Here is an 18,808-nt window from a genome sequence, read left to right on the forward strand (position 1 = left end):
ATAATAGGTGCAGGAGTAGACCATTCTGCCCTTCAAGCCAGCACCGCCATTCACTGTGATCATGGCTGATCATCCACAATCAGTACCCTGTTCCTGTATTCTCCCCATATCCCTTGACTCCGCTATCTTTAAGAGCTCTTTCTAACTCTTTCTTGAAAGAATCCAGGGTATTACTAAGGAAACTGGCATGAAGTCTATGGAATTAAGGGAGTCAAGTAGTGAGATCATGGAAACTGTACAGATTGAAAAGGAGGAGGTGCTTGCTGTCTTGAGGAAAATTAAAGTGTATAAATCCCCGGGACCTGACAGGGTATTCCCTCGGACCTTGAAGGAGACTAGATTTGAAATTGCAGGGGCCCTGGCAGAAATATTTAAAATGTCGCTGTCTATGGGTGAGGTGCCGGAGGATTGGAGAGTGGCTCATGTTGTTCCGTTGTTTAAAAAAGGATCGAAGAGTAATCCAGGAAATTATAGGCCAGTAAATTTAACAACGGTAGTAGGTAAGTTATTGGAGGGAGTACTAAGAGACAGAATCTACAAGCATTTGGATAGACAGGACTTATTAGGGAGAGTTAACATGGCTTTCTGCGTGGTAGGTCATGTTTGACCAATCTATTGGAGTTTTTCGAGGAGGTTACCAGGAAAGTGGATGAAGGGAAGGCAGTGGATATTGTCTACATGGATTTCAGTAAGGCCTTTGATAAGGTCCTGCATGGGAGGTTAGTTAGAGAAATTCATTCGCTAGGTATACATGGAGAGGTGGTAAATTGGATTAGACATTGGCTCAACGGAAGAAGCCAAAGAGTGGTAGTAGAGAATTGCTTCTCTGAGTGGAGGCCTGTGACTAGTGGTGTGCCACAGGGATCAGTGCTGGGTCCATTGTTATTTGTCATCTATATCAATGATCTGGATGATAATGTGGTAAATTGGATCAGCAAATTTGCTGATGATACAAAGATTGGAGGTGTAGTAGACAGTGAGAAAGGTTTTCAGAGCCTGCAGAGGGACTTGGACCAGCTGGAAAAATGGCAGATGGAGTTTAATACAGACAAGTGTGAGGTATTGCACGTTGGAAGGACAAACCGAGGTAGAACATACAGGGTTAATGGTAAGGCACTGAGGGGTGCAGTAGAACAGAGGGATCTGGGAATACTGATACAAAATTCCCTAAAAGTGGTGTCATAGGTAGATAGGGTCGTAAAGAGAGCTTTTGGTACATTGTCCTTTATTAATCAAAGTATTGAGTATAAGAGCTGGAATGTTATGATGAGGTTGTATAAGGCATTGGTGAGGCCGAATCTGGAGTATTGTGTTCAGTTTCGGTCACCAAATTACAGGAAGGATATAAATAAGGTTGAAAGAGTGCAGAGAAGGTTTACAAGGATGTTGCCAGGACTTGAGAAACTCAGTTACAGAGAAAGGTTGAATAGGTTAGGACTTTATTCCCTGGAGCGTAGAAGAATGAGGGGAGATTTGATAGGGGTATATAAAATTATGATGGGTATAGATAGAGCGAATGCAAGCAGGCTTTTTCCACTGAGGCAAGGGGAGAAGAAAACAGAGGACATGGGTTAAGGCTGAGGGGGGAAAAATTTAAAGGGAACATTAGGGGGGGCTTCTTCACACAGAGAATGGTGGGAGTATGGAATGAGCTGCTAGGTGAGGTGGTAAATGCGGGTTCTTTTTTAACATTTAAGAATAAATTGGACAGATACATGGATGGGAGGTGTATGGAGGGATATGGTCCGTGTGCAGGTCAGTGGGACTAGGCAGAAAATGGTTTGGCATAGCCAAGAAGGGCCAAAAGGTCTGTTTCTGTGCTGTAGTTTCTATGGTTCTATTGGCCTCTACTGCCTTCTGAGACAGAGCATTCCACAGATCCACAACCCTCTGTGTGAAAAAGTTTTTCCTCAACTCTGTTCTAAATGGCCTACCCATTATTCTTGAACTCTGGCCTCTGGTTCTAGACTCCCCCAACATCAGGAACATGTTTCCTGCCTCTAGCGTGTCCAATCCCTTAATAATCTTATATGTTTCAATCAGATCCTATCTCATCCTTCTAAATTCCAGTGTATACAAACCCAGTCGCTCCAATCTTTCAACATATGACATTCCAGCCATCCCTGGAATTAACCCAGTGAACCTACGCTGCAAACCTTCCATAGCAAGAATGTCCTTCCTCAAATTTGGAGACCAAAGCTGCACGCAATACTCCAGGTGGCGTCTCACCAGGGCCCTGTACGCCTGCAGAAGGACCTCTTTGCTCCTACACTCAACTCCACTTGTTATGAAGGCCAACATGCCATTAGCTTTCTTCATTGCCTGCTGTACCTGCATGCTTACTGATGACTGATTAACAAGGACACCCAGATCTTGTACCTCCCCTTTTCCTAACTTGACACCATTCAGATAATAATTTCCCTTCCTGTTCTTGCCACCAAAGTGGATAACCTCACATCTGGTGAGGTCAAGTGGATAACCACTGCATCTGCCCACTCACCCAACCTGTCCAAGTCACCTGTCCATATTTATTGGTGAATCCTGGTGGGGGGGGGTGGGGGGCGGTGGTGGTTTATGTCAGTATTTAACCGGAGTCCCGGGGAGTATGTCCTTAACCACAGGGGATCTTTGGGGACTGTGATAGTAGTATAACAATCCCAGTGAGTGTGTGTCATATTTACAAGTGGTCCTAGAGACTTTGTCAGTATTTATTGGAGGTCCCCTGTTGAGTTGATATTCATAGAATGGCTCCAGTTGATTATATACGTATTTACATACTATGCCCTGGGTGTGTGTCAGTATTTGCAGATATTCCTAAGAAGTGTTTTGGTATTTATAGAATATTGTTGACAGTGTGTCTGTAATTACCATAGATCAAAAGAAGTTCTTCAGTATTCACAGGGGGTTCATATTTATGGGGGTTGCATTGGAGAGTGTGTAAGTGTATGCATGTAGTCCTGAAAAGTATGTCATTACTTACAAGGCAACCGGGAGAGATTTTAGCCAAAGGGTTGTGAATTTGTACAATTTGTTGCCACATGCAACTGTGGAGACCAGGTCACAAGAAAACCTACAGCACAATACAGGCCCTTCAGCCCACAAAGCTGTGCCAAACGTACTTAATTTAGAAATTACCCGTGGTTACCCATAGCCCTCTATTTTTCTAAGCTCCATGTACCTGTCCAAAAGTCTCTTCAAAGACTGTATCATGTCTACCACTGTTGTCGGCAGCCCAATTCCATGCACTCATCACCCTCTACGTAAAAAACTTACCCCTGACATCTCACCTGCACCTACTCCCAAGCACTTTAAACCTGTGGCCTCTTGTGAAAAGCCTCTGGCTATCCACACGATCAATGCTTCTCATCATCTTATACACCTCTATCAGGTCACCTCTCATCCTCTGTCACTCCAAGGAGAAAAGGCCGAGTTCACTCAACCTTTTCTCATAAGGCATGCTCCCCAATCCAGGCAACATCCTTGTAAATCTCCTCTGCACCCTTCCTATGGTTTCCACATCCTTCCTATAGTGAGGTGACCAAAACTGAGCGGAGGTCGTTGAATGTATTTAGGCAGAGATTGATAGTTTCTTGATTGGACATGACATCAAAGGTTACGGGGAGAACACCGGGAACAGGGGATGAGGAAGAGATAGAGAAAAGATCGGCCATGATTGAATGGCAGAGCAAACTCAATGGGCCAGATGGCCTAGTTCAGTTTCTACGGCTTATGGTCTTATGGATTTACAGAGATGTGCTGAAGGAGTTTATTGGTAATTATATGGAGTGTAAGGTATATTTTAACACGTTGCCAGGAGGTTGGTTGGTGTTACCAAGGGTCTTACTGAGTATGTTGGTATTTACAAATGGTGTCCTGTGAGTGTATCAGTATTTACAGGTGGTTCCCAGTGAGTGTGCTGCATTTTTGAGGTTCTCCTGTTATGTATTAATATTTACACATGGTCCTGCGGGGGTGTGGTGGAATTTACAAGTGGTCAGTTCTAAGTGTATCATTATTTACTGGTGTTTCATGGATGTATATCAGTATTTCTAGGAATCCCTATGGAGTGTGCTGGTATGTACAAGAGTCTGATGACTGTGTCATTATGTAGAGGGATTCCCATGTGTTTGTAGGTATTTACAAGGAGTTCCAGTGACTGCATTAATTATTTAGTAGGGGTTCCAGAGTTTCTCAGTGTTTACAGCGATTACCAGGCTATGTGCCAATATTTACATGTATATCTTAGGGATTGGTCGCTATTTGCAAGTGGTCCTCAGGAATATCATTATCTACCATGCTCCCGTGTCAGTATTTACAGGGGACCTGATGAGAATGTGTCATATTTACAAGTGGTCCTGGAGATGTTGTTGGTATTTACTGGAGGTCAGCAGGTGAGCGATATTTACAGGTTGTCACCAGTAATTATGTAAGTATTTATAAGGTGTGACCAAGGAGTGTATTGGTATTTGTAGATTGTCCCAATGAAGATGTTTCATTTCCTGATGGACCCACTAAGTATGTCAGTATATACAGGGAATTTGTCAGTATTTACAGGTAGTCCCAATGAGTATATTGCATTTCCCGATGGTCTCCAGCGAGCATCCTTGAAGCTTATGTTGGTAAGTACAGGAGACCTGGGCAGTTATTGATAATTACATGGAGTCCCCTTGGAGTCTGTGACTAGTTATAGTGGATCCCAGGGGAGAGAATCACTGTTACCCGTGAAGCCAAGGAACGAGTAAGTGTTTACAGTTGATCTCAGAGACATCAACTTTCAGTGCATCTCAGCTTGCTTTGGTATTTACATGCACCTATGGGGAGTGTGGATGTTTACAGGTAGTTCCTGGAGAGTGAGCCATTATTTACACTGAGTTCTAGATAGTGTGTCAGTATTTACAAGGGATCCCAATGGGCTGTTTCTTTCTCAGTGGTGTTTTGACAGGATATTCCGGGGTGGGTAAGTATTTACAGGGGTTTCTGGGTGTGTGTTGGTATTTATAAGGCATCTAATACCTATATCAGTATTTATATAGGTTTCTTGGTGAGTATCTGCTACATACATTGTGTCCTAGGGAGTGTATTGCTATTTACATGGGTTTGGGGACTATTGTTGTTAACAGGGATTCATTTAGATGTGTGACAGTATTTACATGGAGTCTCAGGGACTGATTTGTATTGAGAATTTCTGGGGAATGCGTCAGTATTTATATGGAATTTCTTGGTAGTTACTGGTATCTCTTTGGATTATGTCATTACAGGCAGTTCCCGGGGTGTATCAACATTCTTTCCTATATTGGGGTATTAGTATTAGTAATTAGAAGGAGTCACAGAAAGAGTGTGTATCACCCTGTAAGGTTTCACTGCTAATGTAATAGCTTCTATGTAATGTTCCACTGCCAAGGTAATTGTTTCTCTGTAGCAGCAATGTTTGGTTATGACTAGAGATAACAGGGCATGTTAGCCAATGAAAGGGATGTAGTTCTTTCTTGTGTGTCTGGGAGCCGAGCATTCATGGACTTTTGCCAGGGAGACATGAGGAGAAAAGATGCGATATGGAGAGAGTTCGTAGACCGTCAGATGGGGTGGACTTGGAGCAAGGGTCTGAAGGGCAGCGATGATCGGAGGAGGTTGACAGTGGACGATCGACTTATCAGTGAGCCCCAACTTTGCGCATTAGACTGTTTCATGAGAATGGACCCTTTTTCTCTTTTTGTTTTCTGTACTAACCATATAGTCAAATTCAGAATTATAAACCTCAATCATTTAATCGCATATTGTGTACTGTTTGTTATTTCATGGTACTGATCTGTAACAGGGGACACATCACACAGCATCCACCCAAACGAGATTTCTTAAGTTTGGCCGGGCCGGGAGCTATCATCCCCTATATTAAGCCGCTAGCCGAAGCGAGAGTTACAAGTGTCCATATTTACGATTACTTCTGGGTAGTATGTTGTTATTTACAGTGCATCCACTGGTACTTCCAGGGATTCTGAAGCGGATATCCGTAACTAAAGGAAATTGTCAGTACATACAAAGGTTCCCAGTGATGTCTAGGTATTTACAGGTCATATTGAGTGTTTTGTTATTTGAATATGTGTTGGTGTTTATAGGAAGGATTTCCAGGTAGTTGTATCTATGGGGGTGGAGGTATCACATGGTTTGTGTTTGTATTTACAGGGGGCCACATGGAGTATCATTATTTTCTGTGGTTGCTGGGAAGTGTATCAGTATCTATAGAGGGTCCTAGAGAGTGTGTCAATATTTACAAGCAGTTCCACGAAGTGGTTGTACTCCTGAGGAGTGTGCCAGTATTTTAGGGGGGTGGGTCATGAGGGATGTATCTGTATTTATGGATTGTCCCCAGGGAGTGTGTCAGCACTCACAAGGAATATCAGGATATTTGATAGTTTTTTACAGAATGTCCTAGAGGAGTGTATAAACACTGATGTCCCCAGGATTTGTGCCAATATTTACAGTTTCCAGGAGGGGTGTCAGTATTTGTAGGGTTTACCAAGGGGTCACTGGGATATGTCAGTATTTACAGGGTATCCTGTATATGTGTGTCAATATTTATAGAGCATCTTGGGTAGTGTGTCAATTTTTATAGTATGTGGGGCTGTGAAGAGTTTGTTGATATTTACAAGATGTTTACAGTGGATCCCGAGTGTATGTGGTCTTTACAGTGTCTTCAGAGTGAATTTTGATATCTATTGTGATCACTAAGGATTGTCTCAGTATTTACATAGGGTCCAGATGGTTCAGACAGTATTTACTGTGGATCTCAATGAATATGCCTGCAATTTCAGTGTGTCCCCTGGCAGTGAGGAGCTATTTAGAGTGGGTCCTGGGGAATCTAATGATATTTACAATGTGTCCTTAGGAAGTGTGTTACTATTTGCAAGGATTCCAAATAATGAGTCAGTGTTTACAGTGAGTTGTGAGGAGTACGTTTGTATTTACATGTCCAGGAAGGAAGTCACTATTTACAGGGTCAATTTTTCTCAAATATGTGTCAATATTAAAAGTATGTCTCATGGAGGGCATAATTATTTACATGGTGTCCTTTGGAGTGTGTAAGTATTTACATGGGATCTATGGTGTGCATCGATAATCACAGAGATCTCATAGACTTCATTGGTATTTAGGGGTGTTCGGAAGAGTATGTCATTATTTCCAGGAGGTCTCAGGAAGAGTGCTGGCATTTTCGTGGTTTCCCATGGTGTGCTTCAATATTCACAGGGAGCAAATAAATATTCCCAGCATATGCGGGGTGTCTTGGTGTGTTTGCCAGTAATTGCAGGGGATTTTGGGGGTGAATTGGTATTTAAAGTGGGACCCTAGCAGTGCATCAGTCACTGGAATGTGTCAATATTTACAGTGGATCTGGGGTGAATGTGTTGGCATTTTACGGAAGATCACTGGTGAATGTGTCCAGGTTTATAGGAAGACCTAGGGAATGTGCCACTATAGATAGTTCTGTTACTTCTGGAGGATATTTATAATTAAAGGTGTCCCAGGCAGTGTTCTGGTTCCTGGGGCACTTCACAGTATTTATAGGATCTCCTAATGAGTATGTCAGTATTTACAGGGAGTGTCTTGATATTTACAGGTAGACAAGCAAACTGTCAGTATTTACATGTCCCTGGTGGTGTGTCTGTATTTAGAGGGGAGTTCTGGGAAATATATTGCTAATTTCAGGGAGTCCCCATTGACTGAACATAATATTACTGAGTGTGTCAGAATTTACAGGGGATCATAGAGAGTGTGTGTTTATTTATTGGGGTCCCAGAGAGATTGTGGGTATTTGTAGGGGGTAGTGGGAAGTGAGTTGGCATTTCTAATTGGTACAAGAAAACTGTATCACTAATTACAAGGGGACCAGGGAAGAGTGTCAGTGTTTACAGAGGGTCCCACTGGAGGATGTCTGGACAGAGTGTTCTCGAGAGTACTTTGGTATCTACAGACAATCATAGTAAGTGTGTCAGAGTATATGACAGAGGAGCTTATTGGTATTTACTAGGTTGGGGAGTTTGTCTGTATTTACAGCTGGTCTTGGGGAGTGTCAGTATTTACATGGGATCCCTTGGGAATATGTCAGTATTTGCAGAGGTTCCAGTCAATCGTCTCAAAATTTATAGATAGTCTGGGTAGTATGTAATATTTTAAGATGCCTAGGACCCTAACTCCCATCAGAGTCTTTTTACACTTGCGGTTTCTTAACTCTAACAACAAGGATTCTACATCTTCTGATACAATGTCGCTTCTTTCCAAGTTTTTTTTTTATTTAATTTTTTACCAGCAGAGCCACCCCACTTCCTCTGCCTGTTCTTTTGATACAAGGTGTATCCTTGGATGTTGAGTTTTTAAATATAACATTCTTTCAGCCATGACTCAGAGATGCTCCCAATCTCATACCTATCAATCTCTAACTGCATCACAAAGGGTCTCTGGCAGTATTGACAGGGTATCCTAATAGGGTGTGAGTCAGTACTGACAGAGTTTCTCAGGGTATATATAGGATTTACAGGTGGTCCCAGGGTTTCTATTGAAATTTACTGGGAATCATGAGGAGTGTGTTGTTATGTTCAGATGGTTCCTTGACAGTGTGTCAGGAATTATAGGGAAAGGAAGTGGGAAAATGTCAGAATGAAAAGATGGTGGGAGGGTGAAGGAAGATAGCTAGAAGGAAAGGTGGATAGGTGAAGCCAGGTGTGTGGGAAAGACATAGGGCCAGAGAAGAAGAAATCCGGTAGTAGAGGAGAGTGGACTATAGGAAAAAGGGAAAAAGAAAGTTCACTGGGAGAGGTGATAGAGAGATGAAGAGAAAAAATAGTGTTGGTATTTACAGGAATTCATATGTCAGTATTTATGGTGTCTCAGGGATTGTATTGCTATTTACATATGATCCTGGAATATGTGTTAATATTTATAGGGGTTCTTGTGGAGTGTGCATGTATTAGCAGAATATCCTTAAGTAATTTAAAGGAATGGCCAGGTTTATCAGTATTTATTTGGAATTCCTTGATGAGTCACTATTTACAGGGGACCCCAGTAAATGAATCAAAATTTACAGGAATCCTGGGCTGGCTGGTGGCGCAATGAAATCGGCGCCGGACCCGGGAGCGGAGGTTCCCAGGTTCAAAACCAGTCGGGTCCGCTCGCGAGTACGCTTTCCATCCGTGCTGGGTTGAGTGTCGAGAACGCAACTCGACCGCGTAAAATAAAGGGAAAATACTGTGAAAATGTCTGTGTGAGGAGTGGCACGTCACACAGTCTCTCTCTGTCTCGCTCCACGCCTTGTAAAGGCATGAGAAAGACATTATCACAGACTCGCACGCGCCAAAAAAAAGAAAAAGGAATCCTGGGAAATATGACATTACTTACAGGGTGTGATGGATAATTACATGGTGTGTGCAGAGTTTCGGTATTTGCAGAGTATGCCTAGAGATTGGACTGACACTGGGTCTGTGCTGAGTATGTTGGTATTTACTGGGTATCTCCAGAGTGCTTCTGTATTATGGTTGGTTCCTGGAAAGTGTCTCTGTGAGTAAATTTTCAGGGTGTCTTGTTGAGCTTGTCTCTTTACAGGAAGTTCTGTGGTATGTGTGTTGGTTTTTGTAGAGGCTCCAGAGAATGTGTCAGGATTTACAAGGGGTCCTGGAGGAAGTGTTGATATTCACACAAGGTATCTGGGATGCGTGTTAGTATTTCTCAGAGAGTGTATTGGTATTTGCAGAGCTCTTAAGGTTTACATAAGGACTGAGCCTCTGCCATGTGTATCAATATTTACAGGCTACTTGGACAGTGTGTTGGTATCGTGGGAGTGAATTATAAGGAGTTACGGGGAGTATTTCTGTTTTTATAAGCTCCTGGGAAGTATTTAGAGTGTGTCCTTGGGTGTGTGTCTTTTACTGCAATGTGTCTCTGGAGAGATGTCAGCATTTACAGTGCATCCCTGGGAGAATGTCTGTTGTATTTACAGTGTGTCTTGAGAGGTGTGTATAGGTATTTACAGGATAATCCTGATGAGTGTGTCAGAATTTACAGTGAGGGCCCTAGAAAGCATATAGACAAGACAAGCATATAGCTTGTAACCATTGCAGCATTATGTGGGCTACATATAGTTTACCGTGATTGCTGTCTACGGGTGAGGTGCCGGAGGATTCCCTAAAAGTGGCGTCACAGGTAGATAGGGTCGTAAAGAGAGCTTTCATTGGCCTTTATTAATCAAAGTATTGAGTATAAGAGCTGGAATGTTATGATGAGGTTGTATAAGGCATTGGTGAGGCCAAATCTGGAGTATTGTGTTCAGTTTTGGTCACCAAATTACAGGAAGGATATAAATAAGGTTGAAAGAGTACAGAGAAGGTTTACAAGGATGTTACCAGGACTTTAGAAACTCAGTTACAGAGAAAGGTTTGAATGGGTTAGGACTTTATTCCCTGGAGCGTAGAAGAATGAGGGGAGATTTGATAGAGGTATATAAAATTATGATGGGTATAGATAGAGTGAATGCAAGCAGGCTTTTTCCACTGAGGCAAGGGAAGGAAAAAAACAGAGGACATGGGTTAAGGCTGAGGGGGGAAAAGTTTAAAGGGAACATTAGGGGGGGCTTCTTCACACAGAGAGTGGTGGGAGTGTGGAATGAGATGCCAGATGAGGTGTTAAATGCGGGTTCTTTTTTAACATTTAAGAATAAATTGGACAGATACATGGATGGGAGGTGTATGGAGGGATATGGTCCGTGTGCAGGTCAGTGGGACTAGGCAGAAAATGGTTCGGCACAGCCAAGAAGGGCCAAAAGGCCTGTTTCTGTGCTGTAGTTTCTGTGGTTTCTATCTTTGAATATTGATTGGCTATATCACGGCCTGGTATGGAAACACCAATGACTTTGAACGGAAAATCCTACAAAGAGTAGTGGACACAGAGCAATCCATCACAGGTAAAGCCCTCCCCACCATTAAGCATATCTACATGGAGTATTGTTGCAGGAAAGCAGCATCCATCATCAGAGACCCCCACCATCCAGGACATGCTCTCTTCTCATTGTTGCCATCTGGAAGAAGGTACGGAGCCTCAGGACTCAAAGCACAATGTTTAAGAATACTTATTACCCCTCAATCATCAGGCTCTTGAACCAGTGTGAACAACTTCACTCAAATAAATATAGCAGAATCGAAGGTTATGGGGATAAGGCAGAAACTGGATACTGATACTGGATGATCAGCCATGATCATACTGAATGGCGGTGCTGGCTCAAAGGGCCGAATGGCCTACTCCTGCACCTATTGTCTATTAATTTCACTTTGGAGGACCCTTCATCTCATGTTCTCAATATTTATTGCTTATTTATCAGTAATATTATTATTTTCTTATTTCTTTATATATTTGCTCATTGTTGTCTTTTGCACACTTGTTGTCCACCCTATTGGTGCAGTCTTTCATTGATTTTATCATGGTTATTGGATTTATTGAGTTTGCCCACAAGCAAAAATCTCAGGGATGTTTGTGGTGACATATATGTGATTTGGTAATAAAATTGCTTTGAACTTTGAACTTTAAAGTGAGCTGATACTTACATGGGGGACAAGAGTAGTTTGCTGGTATTTATAGAAAATACTGGAGAGGGTCTTGATATTTATAGGTGGCTGAGATATATGGGGCCAGTATTTACAAGGTGTTCTAGGGTACGTGTTTGCATTTACGTTAGATCCTGAGCACGTGGCCAAGTGGTTAAGGCGTCAGTCTAGTGATCTGAAGGTCGCTAGTTCGAGCTTCAGCTGAGGCAGCGTGTTGTGTCCTTCAGCAAGGCCCTTAACCACACATTGCTCTGCGACGACACCGGTGCCAAACTGTATCGGCTCTAGTGCCCTTCCCTTGGATAACATCAGTGCATGGAGAGGGGAGACTTGCAGCATGGGCAACTGCCGGTCTTCCATACAACCTTGCCCAGGTCTGCGCCCTGGAAACCTTCCAAGGCGCAAATCCACGGTCTCACGAGACTAACGGATGCCTATTAGGATCCTGAGTGGTGAGTCCATATTAAAAGGCCTCCTGAGGAATATATGGGGGTTCCAAGTGGCTAAGATAATATTTACAATGATACTAACATACTCATCAGTATAAATTTATAAGGTACTTGGGGAAACTGAAATGTCTGAAGATAGATAAAGTCACCTGGACCAGATAGACTACACCCCATGGTTCTGGAAGAGGTGGCTGAAGAGATTGTGGAGGCATTAGTGTTGGTCTTTGAAAAAACTGGATTCTGGAATAGTTTCTAAGGATGGAAAATTGCAAATGTAACTTCACTCTTTAAGAAGGGATGGAGGCAAAGGACAGGAAAATATGGGCAGTTACCCTGACTTTACTGGTTGGGAAGATATTGAAATCCATTATTAAAAAGGATTCGGGATATTTGTAAACCAAATTCAGTATTGGTTCTAAAAGGTGAAAACTTGCCTGGCAAATTGGCTGGATGGGTAGGGATTGGTGTTGGGACTCCTTTTCATGTAATATGTCACTGATTTGGATGATGGAATTGATGGCTTTTTGACCAAGTTTGCAGATGATACAGAGGTAGGTAGTGTTGAGAAAACAGGGACTCTGCAGAAGGATAAAAAGATTAGGACTGATAAATGGAATATAGTGTATTAAGGTACATGGTCATGCACTTTGGTATACAGAGTAAAGGCATAGACTATTTTCTAAATGGGGAGAAAATTCAAAAGCCACAGGTGCAAAGGCACTGGAGAGTCTTTGTGAAGGATAAATTGCTGGCAAGGAAGAGAAATACAATGTTTGCATTCATTTTAAAGCAAGAATATAATGCTGAGACTTTATAAGGCATTGGTCAAACTGTACTTGGGAGTATTATGATCAGTTTTGGGCCCTTATCTAAGAAACCATGTGCTGAGGTTGGAGAGGACCAGAGGAAATTCATGAGAATGATTCTGGGAATGAAGGGGTTAATGTATGAGAAGCTTCTGATTACTCTGAGCCTGTATGCACCGGATTTTAGAAGAATGTGGGGGGGGGGGGTGAACCTATTGGATATTTAAAGTTTAGATAAAATAGATGTGGAGAGGAGTATCCCATAGTGGAGGAGTTTAGACACAGCCTCTGAAAGTAGGGATGTTCCTTTAGAATTGATATGAGGAAGAATTTCTCTAACCAAAGGTTTGTGAATCTGTGGAATTAATTGCCAAAGGTAGCTGTGGAAGCCAAGTCATTGAGTATATTTAAAGCAGTGTTTGATATGTTCTTGATTAGTAATAGTACCAAAGGTTATGAGAAAGAGGCTAGAGAATGGTGTAACATACATCAAAGTTGCTGGTGAACGCAGCAGGCCAAGCAGCATCTATAGGAAGAGGTGCAGTCGAGGTTTCAGGCCGAGACCCTTCGTCAGGACTAACTGAAGGAAGAGTGAGTAAGGGATTTGAAAGCTGGAGGGGGAGGGGGAGATGCAAAATGATAGGAGAAGACAGGAGGGGGAGGGATAGAGCCGAGAGCTGGACAGGTGATAGGCAAAAGGGGATACGAGAGGATCATGGGACAGGAGGCCCAGGGAGAAAGAAAAGGGGGAGAGGGGGGACCCAGAGGATGGGCAAGGGGTGTAGTGAGAGGGACAGAGGAAGAAAAAGGAGAGAGTGAGAGAAAGAAAGAAAGAATGTGTGTATATAAATAAATAACTGATGGGGTACGAGGGTGAGGTGGGGCATTAGCGGAAGTTTGAGAAGTCAATGTTCATGCCAACAGGTTGGAGGATACCCAGACGGAATATAAGGTGTTGTTCCTCCAACCTGAGTGTGGCTTCATCTTGATAGTACCCCTCGTACCCCATCCGTTATTTATTTATATACACACATTCTTTCTCTCACTCTCCTTTTTCTCCCTCTGTCCCTCTGAATATACCTCTTGCCCATCCTCTGGGTCGCCCCCCCCCGTCTTTCTTCCCGGACCTCCTGTCCCATGATCCTCTCGTATCCCCTTTTGCCTATCACCTGTCCAGCTCTCGGCTCTATCCCTCCCCCTCCTGTCTTCTCCTATCATTTTGCATCTCCCCCTCCCCCTCCAGCTTTCAAATCCCTTACTCACTCTTCCTTCAGTTAGTCCTGACGAAGGGTCTCGGCCTGAAACCTCGACTGCACCTCTTCCTATAGATGCTGCTTGGCCTGCTGCGTTCACCAGCAACTTTGATGTATGTTGCTTGAATTTCCAGCATCTGCAGAATTCCTGTTGTTTAGAGAATGGTGTGTTGAGAGGAATAATAATCAATGGACCAAATGTCCTTTTTCTGGTCTTATGCCATATGGTCTCATAGAAAGCCCCAAAGAGTGCTGATAGTTACAACTGGTCCCCAGGTTCTGTGTGTGTACTGAGTGGCTCCAGGTAGATTGTCAGTATTTACAGATGGTCTTCAGAGATTGTGTCAATATTTTTTGGTAGTCCCAGGTAAAGTGCAGTATTTCTAGATGGTCTCTGTTTGCAAATACTGATATTTGGTATTTACAAATAGTTGTGGGGAGTGTGTTGTCATTGAAAATTTTCCTCAAGGGGTATTTTGGTATTTACGTAGTGTCCCCAGTGAGTGTATCGATATTTACGGTGGGTCCTGTGGAGTGTACCTTTTAAGACATTTTCCGAGGAATGTTGTTTACAGAGGATTTTGAAGAGTTTGTCAGTTTGGAGAGTTTACAATTGTTCCTAGTGAATGTTTCAAAAATTTATAGGTATCCCATTGGCTGTGTTGCTGTTGTCTGATCTTTTATCATTTTGACCTCAAGCTCACTCTTGTTGTCTCTTTCCAGTTACATAACCCAGCTCTCCTTTGCTTTCTCACAGACCAGACATCACACTTAAAACGTCATCCCTCTGGTGTGGATCCTGTCGAGGATGAAACACAGATGGACAAAGGGGAGGCCAGTCCCGAACTCACCCAACGGTTGAGAAGGGAAGCCTGCACCTGCCCCAACTGCAAGGAGTCCGAAAGGAGGTGAGTGCTTGGGTCGCCTTTCCTTGCTTTCACCAGTCCTGGGCATCCCTGTTCTCCTTCTTCTCTCCCTCTATCTCACTGCCCTCCTTCTGTTACTTCTCTCCTCCTCCATCTCTCTCTCTGCTTTTATGTCTTCAAATGTGCATTACTCTGTTCTAATATTTCCTTCTCGGTGCTTTTTGCTAAACCATGTTGCCTCTCACCTACTGTTCATCACTCTGTCCCAAACCCCCCTCTGTATGTCTGTTTCTCTCTCTCACTCCCGATCTCTTTACATACCTTTTTCCCTCTTCCCCTCTCAGTTTATGACTCTCCCTCTCTCTTACTATGGTTCTGCAAAACTTTTCTCCGTCTGTCATCAACCTCACTCTTACACATGCACACACACCAACTTTCAACCCCTGCACCCCCCCGCCACCAAATTTTCCTTCCCTCTTTGGCCAACAGGATCTCAGGAGATCCCAGCTGCAAGAAGAAGCACATCTGCCACATTGTGGGCTGCGGCAAGGTGTATGGAAAGACTTCTCACCTGCGGGCTCACCTGCGGTGGCACACCGGTGAGAGGCCCTTTGTTTGCAACTGGCTGTTCTGCGGCAAGCGGTTCACCCGTTCTGATGAACTGCAGCGGCACAAACGCACACACACGGGTGAGTACACTAGAGGCCGGGCCAGGGGAGATCAAGGGATATAGCGGGAGTTTGTGTGTGCATGTGTATGTGTGCGCGCGCGCGCTAAGGTGTTTGTCTATGTATGTGAGTGGTTCTCGCTATGCGTATATTTGCAAACAAAAGTGCTAGAAAGTTTGTGAATCCTGTAGAATTTTCTCCATTTCTGCATAAATATAACCTCAAGTGTGATCAGATCTTCCAGTAAATCCTAAAATTACGTAAAGAGAACATAATTAAACAAATAACGCAACAACATTATACTCGTTCATTATTTTTTGCGAAAAATTATTCAAATTTACATTCATTTGTTCGAAAAAGTGTAGAAACTCTGAGGTATTGCCTTCTACAAAAGCTATTTGGAATCAAGTGATCCGATCAATGAGTTGAGATTGGAGGTGTGGGTTGTAGAGGTGCCCTGCCCTATAAAAAAGACACACAAAGTCAGGTTACTGATAAGCAGGATCTGTTTATGTGCACCATACTTCAATCAAAACAACTTTCAGAGGTCCTGAGAAGAATTGTAGAGATGCACAAATCTAGAAACATTACAAAAGCATTCCTAAAGACCTGAGTGTTCATTAGTTCACAGTAAAAGAAAAGTTTTTGTGTTAATTGGGTTCTCCTTATCTAGTTTTAGGACATGTGAAGATCTGATCACGTTTTAGATCAGATTTATACAGAAACAGAGAAAATTCTACATGGTTCACAAACTTTCTAGCAGCATTGGGAGTTAGACCAACAGACCATTTCAACTCCTACCACTTTTGCTGTCTTTATCCCCCTAGGTATTGGTGCTGGGTGGGATGGTTTGAGACCAGAGATTGAATAAGCAACACACATCAAAGTTGCTGGTGAACGCAGCAGGCCAGGCAGCATCTCTAGTAAGAGGTACAGTCGACGTTTCGGGCCAAGACCCTTCGTCAAAAGGGATACGAGAGGATCATGGGACAGGAGGCCCAGGGAGAAAGAAAAGGGGGAGAGGGGGGACCCAGAGGATGGGCAAGGGGTGTAGTGAGAGGGACAGAGGAAGAAAAAGGAGAGAGTGAGAGAAAGAAAGAAAGAATGTGTGTATATAAATAAATAACTGATGGGGTACGAGGGTGAGGTGGGGCATTAGCGGAAGTTTGAGAAGTCAATGTTCATGCCAACAGGTTGGAGGATACCCAGACGGAATATAAGGTGTTGTTCCTCCAACCTGAGTGTGGCTTCATCTTGATAGTACCCCTCGTACCCCATCCGTTATTTATTTATATACACACATTCTTTCTCTCACTCTCCTTTTTCACCCTCTGTCCCTCTGACTATACCCCTTGCCCATCCTCTGGGCTTCCCCCCTCCCCCTTGTCTTTCTTCCCGGACCTCCTATCCCATGATCCTCTCATATCCCTTTTTCCTATCACCTGTCTAGCTCTTGGCTCCATTCCTCCCCCTCCTGTCTTCTCCCCCTTCAGATCTCCCCCTCCCCCTCCCACTTTCAAATCTCTTACTAGCTCTTCCTTCAGTTAGTCCTGACAAAGGGTCTCGGCCCAAAATGTTGACTGTACCTCTTCCTAGAGATGCTGCCTGGCCTACTACGTTCACTAGCAACTTTGATGTGTGTTACTCGAATTTCCAGCATCTGCAGAATTCCTCGTGTTTATATTATTGAATAAGCATGAGCTGTTGGATGGGATGGAATGAGGGTCGAGTTTGAGATAGAAGCAATGTTGGTAGCCATTCCTTTACCTGGCTCATTCTCTTCTTTTTCTACTTCCTCTCCTTTCTAACCACTCCCCCCTCACTCCCACTCCATATTCTGTACCTCCCTTCCCCTCTTTTCCTTCTCCCTCATTCCATCTCCCTTTCCCTCTTTTCTTGTCCCCCCTCCTTCCTCCATTTCTCCCCCTCCACAGGTGAGAAGAAGTTTGCCTGTCCCCAGTGTCCCAAGCGCTTCATGCGGAGTGACCACCTCTCCAAGCATATAAAAACTCACCGGAACAAGGAGAGAGGAGGAGGATTAGAAACGGAGACTGTAGTGATTGGTGCTCCAGATCCCATGGACGGAGCTTCCCTTTGCCCTGTAAGCACTCCACTCATCTTGACCTCTGGCATGGCAGGAAAGATTGTTTCCCAGGATGGGATCAACCAGTTGGTGGGGGTGCCAGCTCTTGGAGGCTTAGGTAGTGGAGCAGGAGAAAGAGAGATAGCAGGGGCTCCCTCTGTCCAATCTGAGGCTTGCAATATCACCGTTATGCAGGTGTCTGACCTCCAGACCATCAACATCAGTGGGAATGGCTTCTGACTGTGCTGGGGGTCAAGGAATGGTTGGTGGGGCTGGGTCTTTGAGGTCTGGCCTTTGGATCTGGGAAGGAAGGAATAGGGATGCAAATGTCAGAGGAATACAGCTACACACTCTGAATTTCTCCTTCTGACTCTGCCTCTGTGCACTTCTCTCTCTCTCTCTCTCACACACACACTCTTTGTCTCTTGAGTAGCCTACTTAAAATGGTGGAGGAACCCAGCAGCCCAGGTAACATTTATGTAACATTTAGGTAACAGTTGACGTTTTGGATCTCAGCCCAAACTACACATCTGTGTATTACTCTGCCTTTCCAGTAAAAGCATTTTTCTTTCTTTCTTTTCACTCTGTCTTTCACATATCCAAATATACTAACACATCTCCTTCAGACATACTAACTCCCTGTATGACTCTCTCACTTGCTGGTTCCCCCCACCCCCACTTCCCATTATCTCCTGTGGGCCCCTTTTTTCCCTTTGTCCTGTGGTCCACTCTCCTTTCCTATCAGATTCCTTTAATCCTTTACATCTACCATTTATCATCTTACAGCTTTCACTCCCACCTTCTTACTCGCCTGATCTCACTGATGTACTCCATCTCTCCCTCCCTCCACATACTTATTCTGGCTCTTTTCCTCCTTTTCCAACCTGTTGAAAGGTCTTGGCCCTAAATGTTGAGTTTTTATTCCACTCCATAGATGCTGAGGTCTTCCAGCATTTTGAGTGTGTTTCTGTGGATTTCCAGCATCTGCAGAGTCAGTATCGTTTAGTACTCACTACGGAGAGAAGCTGTACAGTTGAAAGTCCATAGCTTTCCTTCTGATTAAACAAAAAAGAAATAGAATCTCTTTAGAATTTGCTTAAA

At 43.5% G+C, this 18,808-nt stretch overlaps 1 protein-coding gene across 1 annotated transcript in view; it reads left to right on the forward strand.

Annotated features, from left to right (window-relative positions):
- The window catches only part of LOC134341074 (transcription factor Sp1-like), a 31,579-nt gene extending 13,632 nt beyond the window's left edge, over nucleotides 1-17,947 (forward strand). Inside the window, exons 4-6 of the mRNA XM_063038821.1 lie at nucleotides 14,848-14,998; nucleotides 15,446-15,645; nucleotides 17,559-17,947. Of these exons, the coding sequence (XP_062894891.1) occupies nucleotides 14,848-14,998; nucleotides 15,446-15,645; nucleotides 17,559-17,947 (740 nt within the window). The remainder of the gene's footprint in view (nucleotides 1-14,847; nucleotides 14,999-15,445; nucleotides 15,646-17,558) is intronic.
- Nucleotides 17,948-18,808: the final 861 nt, after the last annotated feature.

Source organism: Mobula hypostoma, chromosome Y (genome assembly GCF_963921235.1).
Source record: "Mobula hypostoma chromosome Y, sMobHyp1.1, whole genome shotgun sequence".
Classification (NCBI taxonomy): domain Eukaryota; kingdom Metazoa; phylum Chordata; class Chondrichthyes; order Myliobatiformes; family Myliobatidae; genus Mobula; species Mobula hypostoma.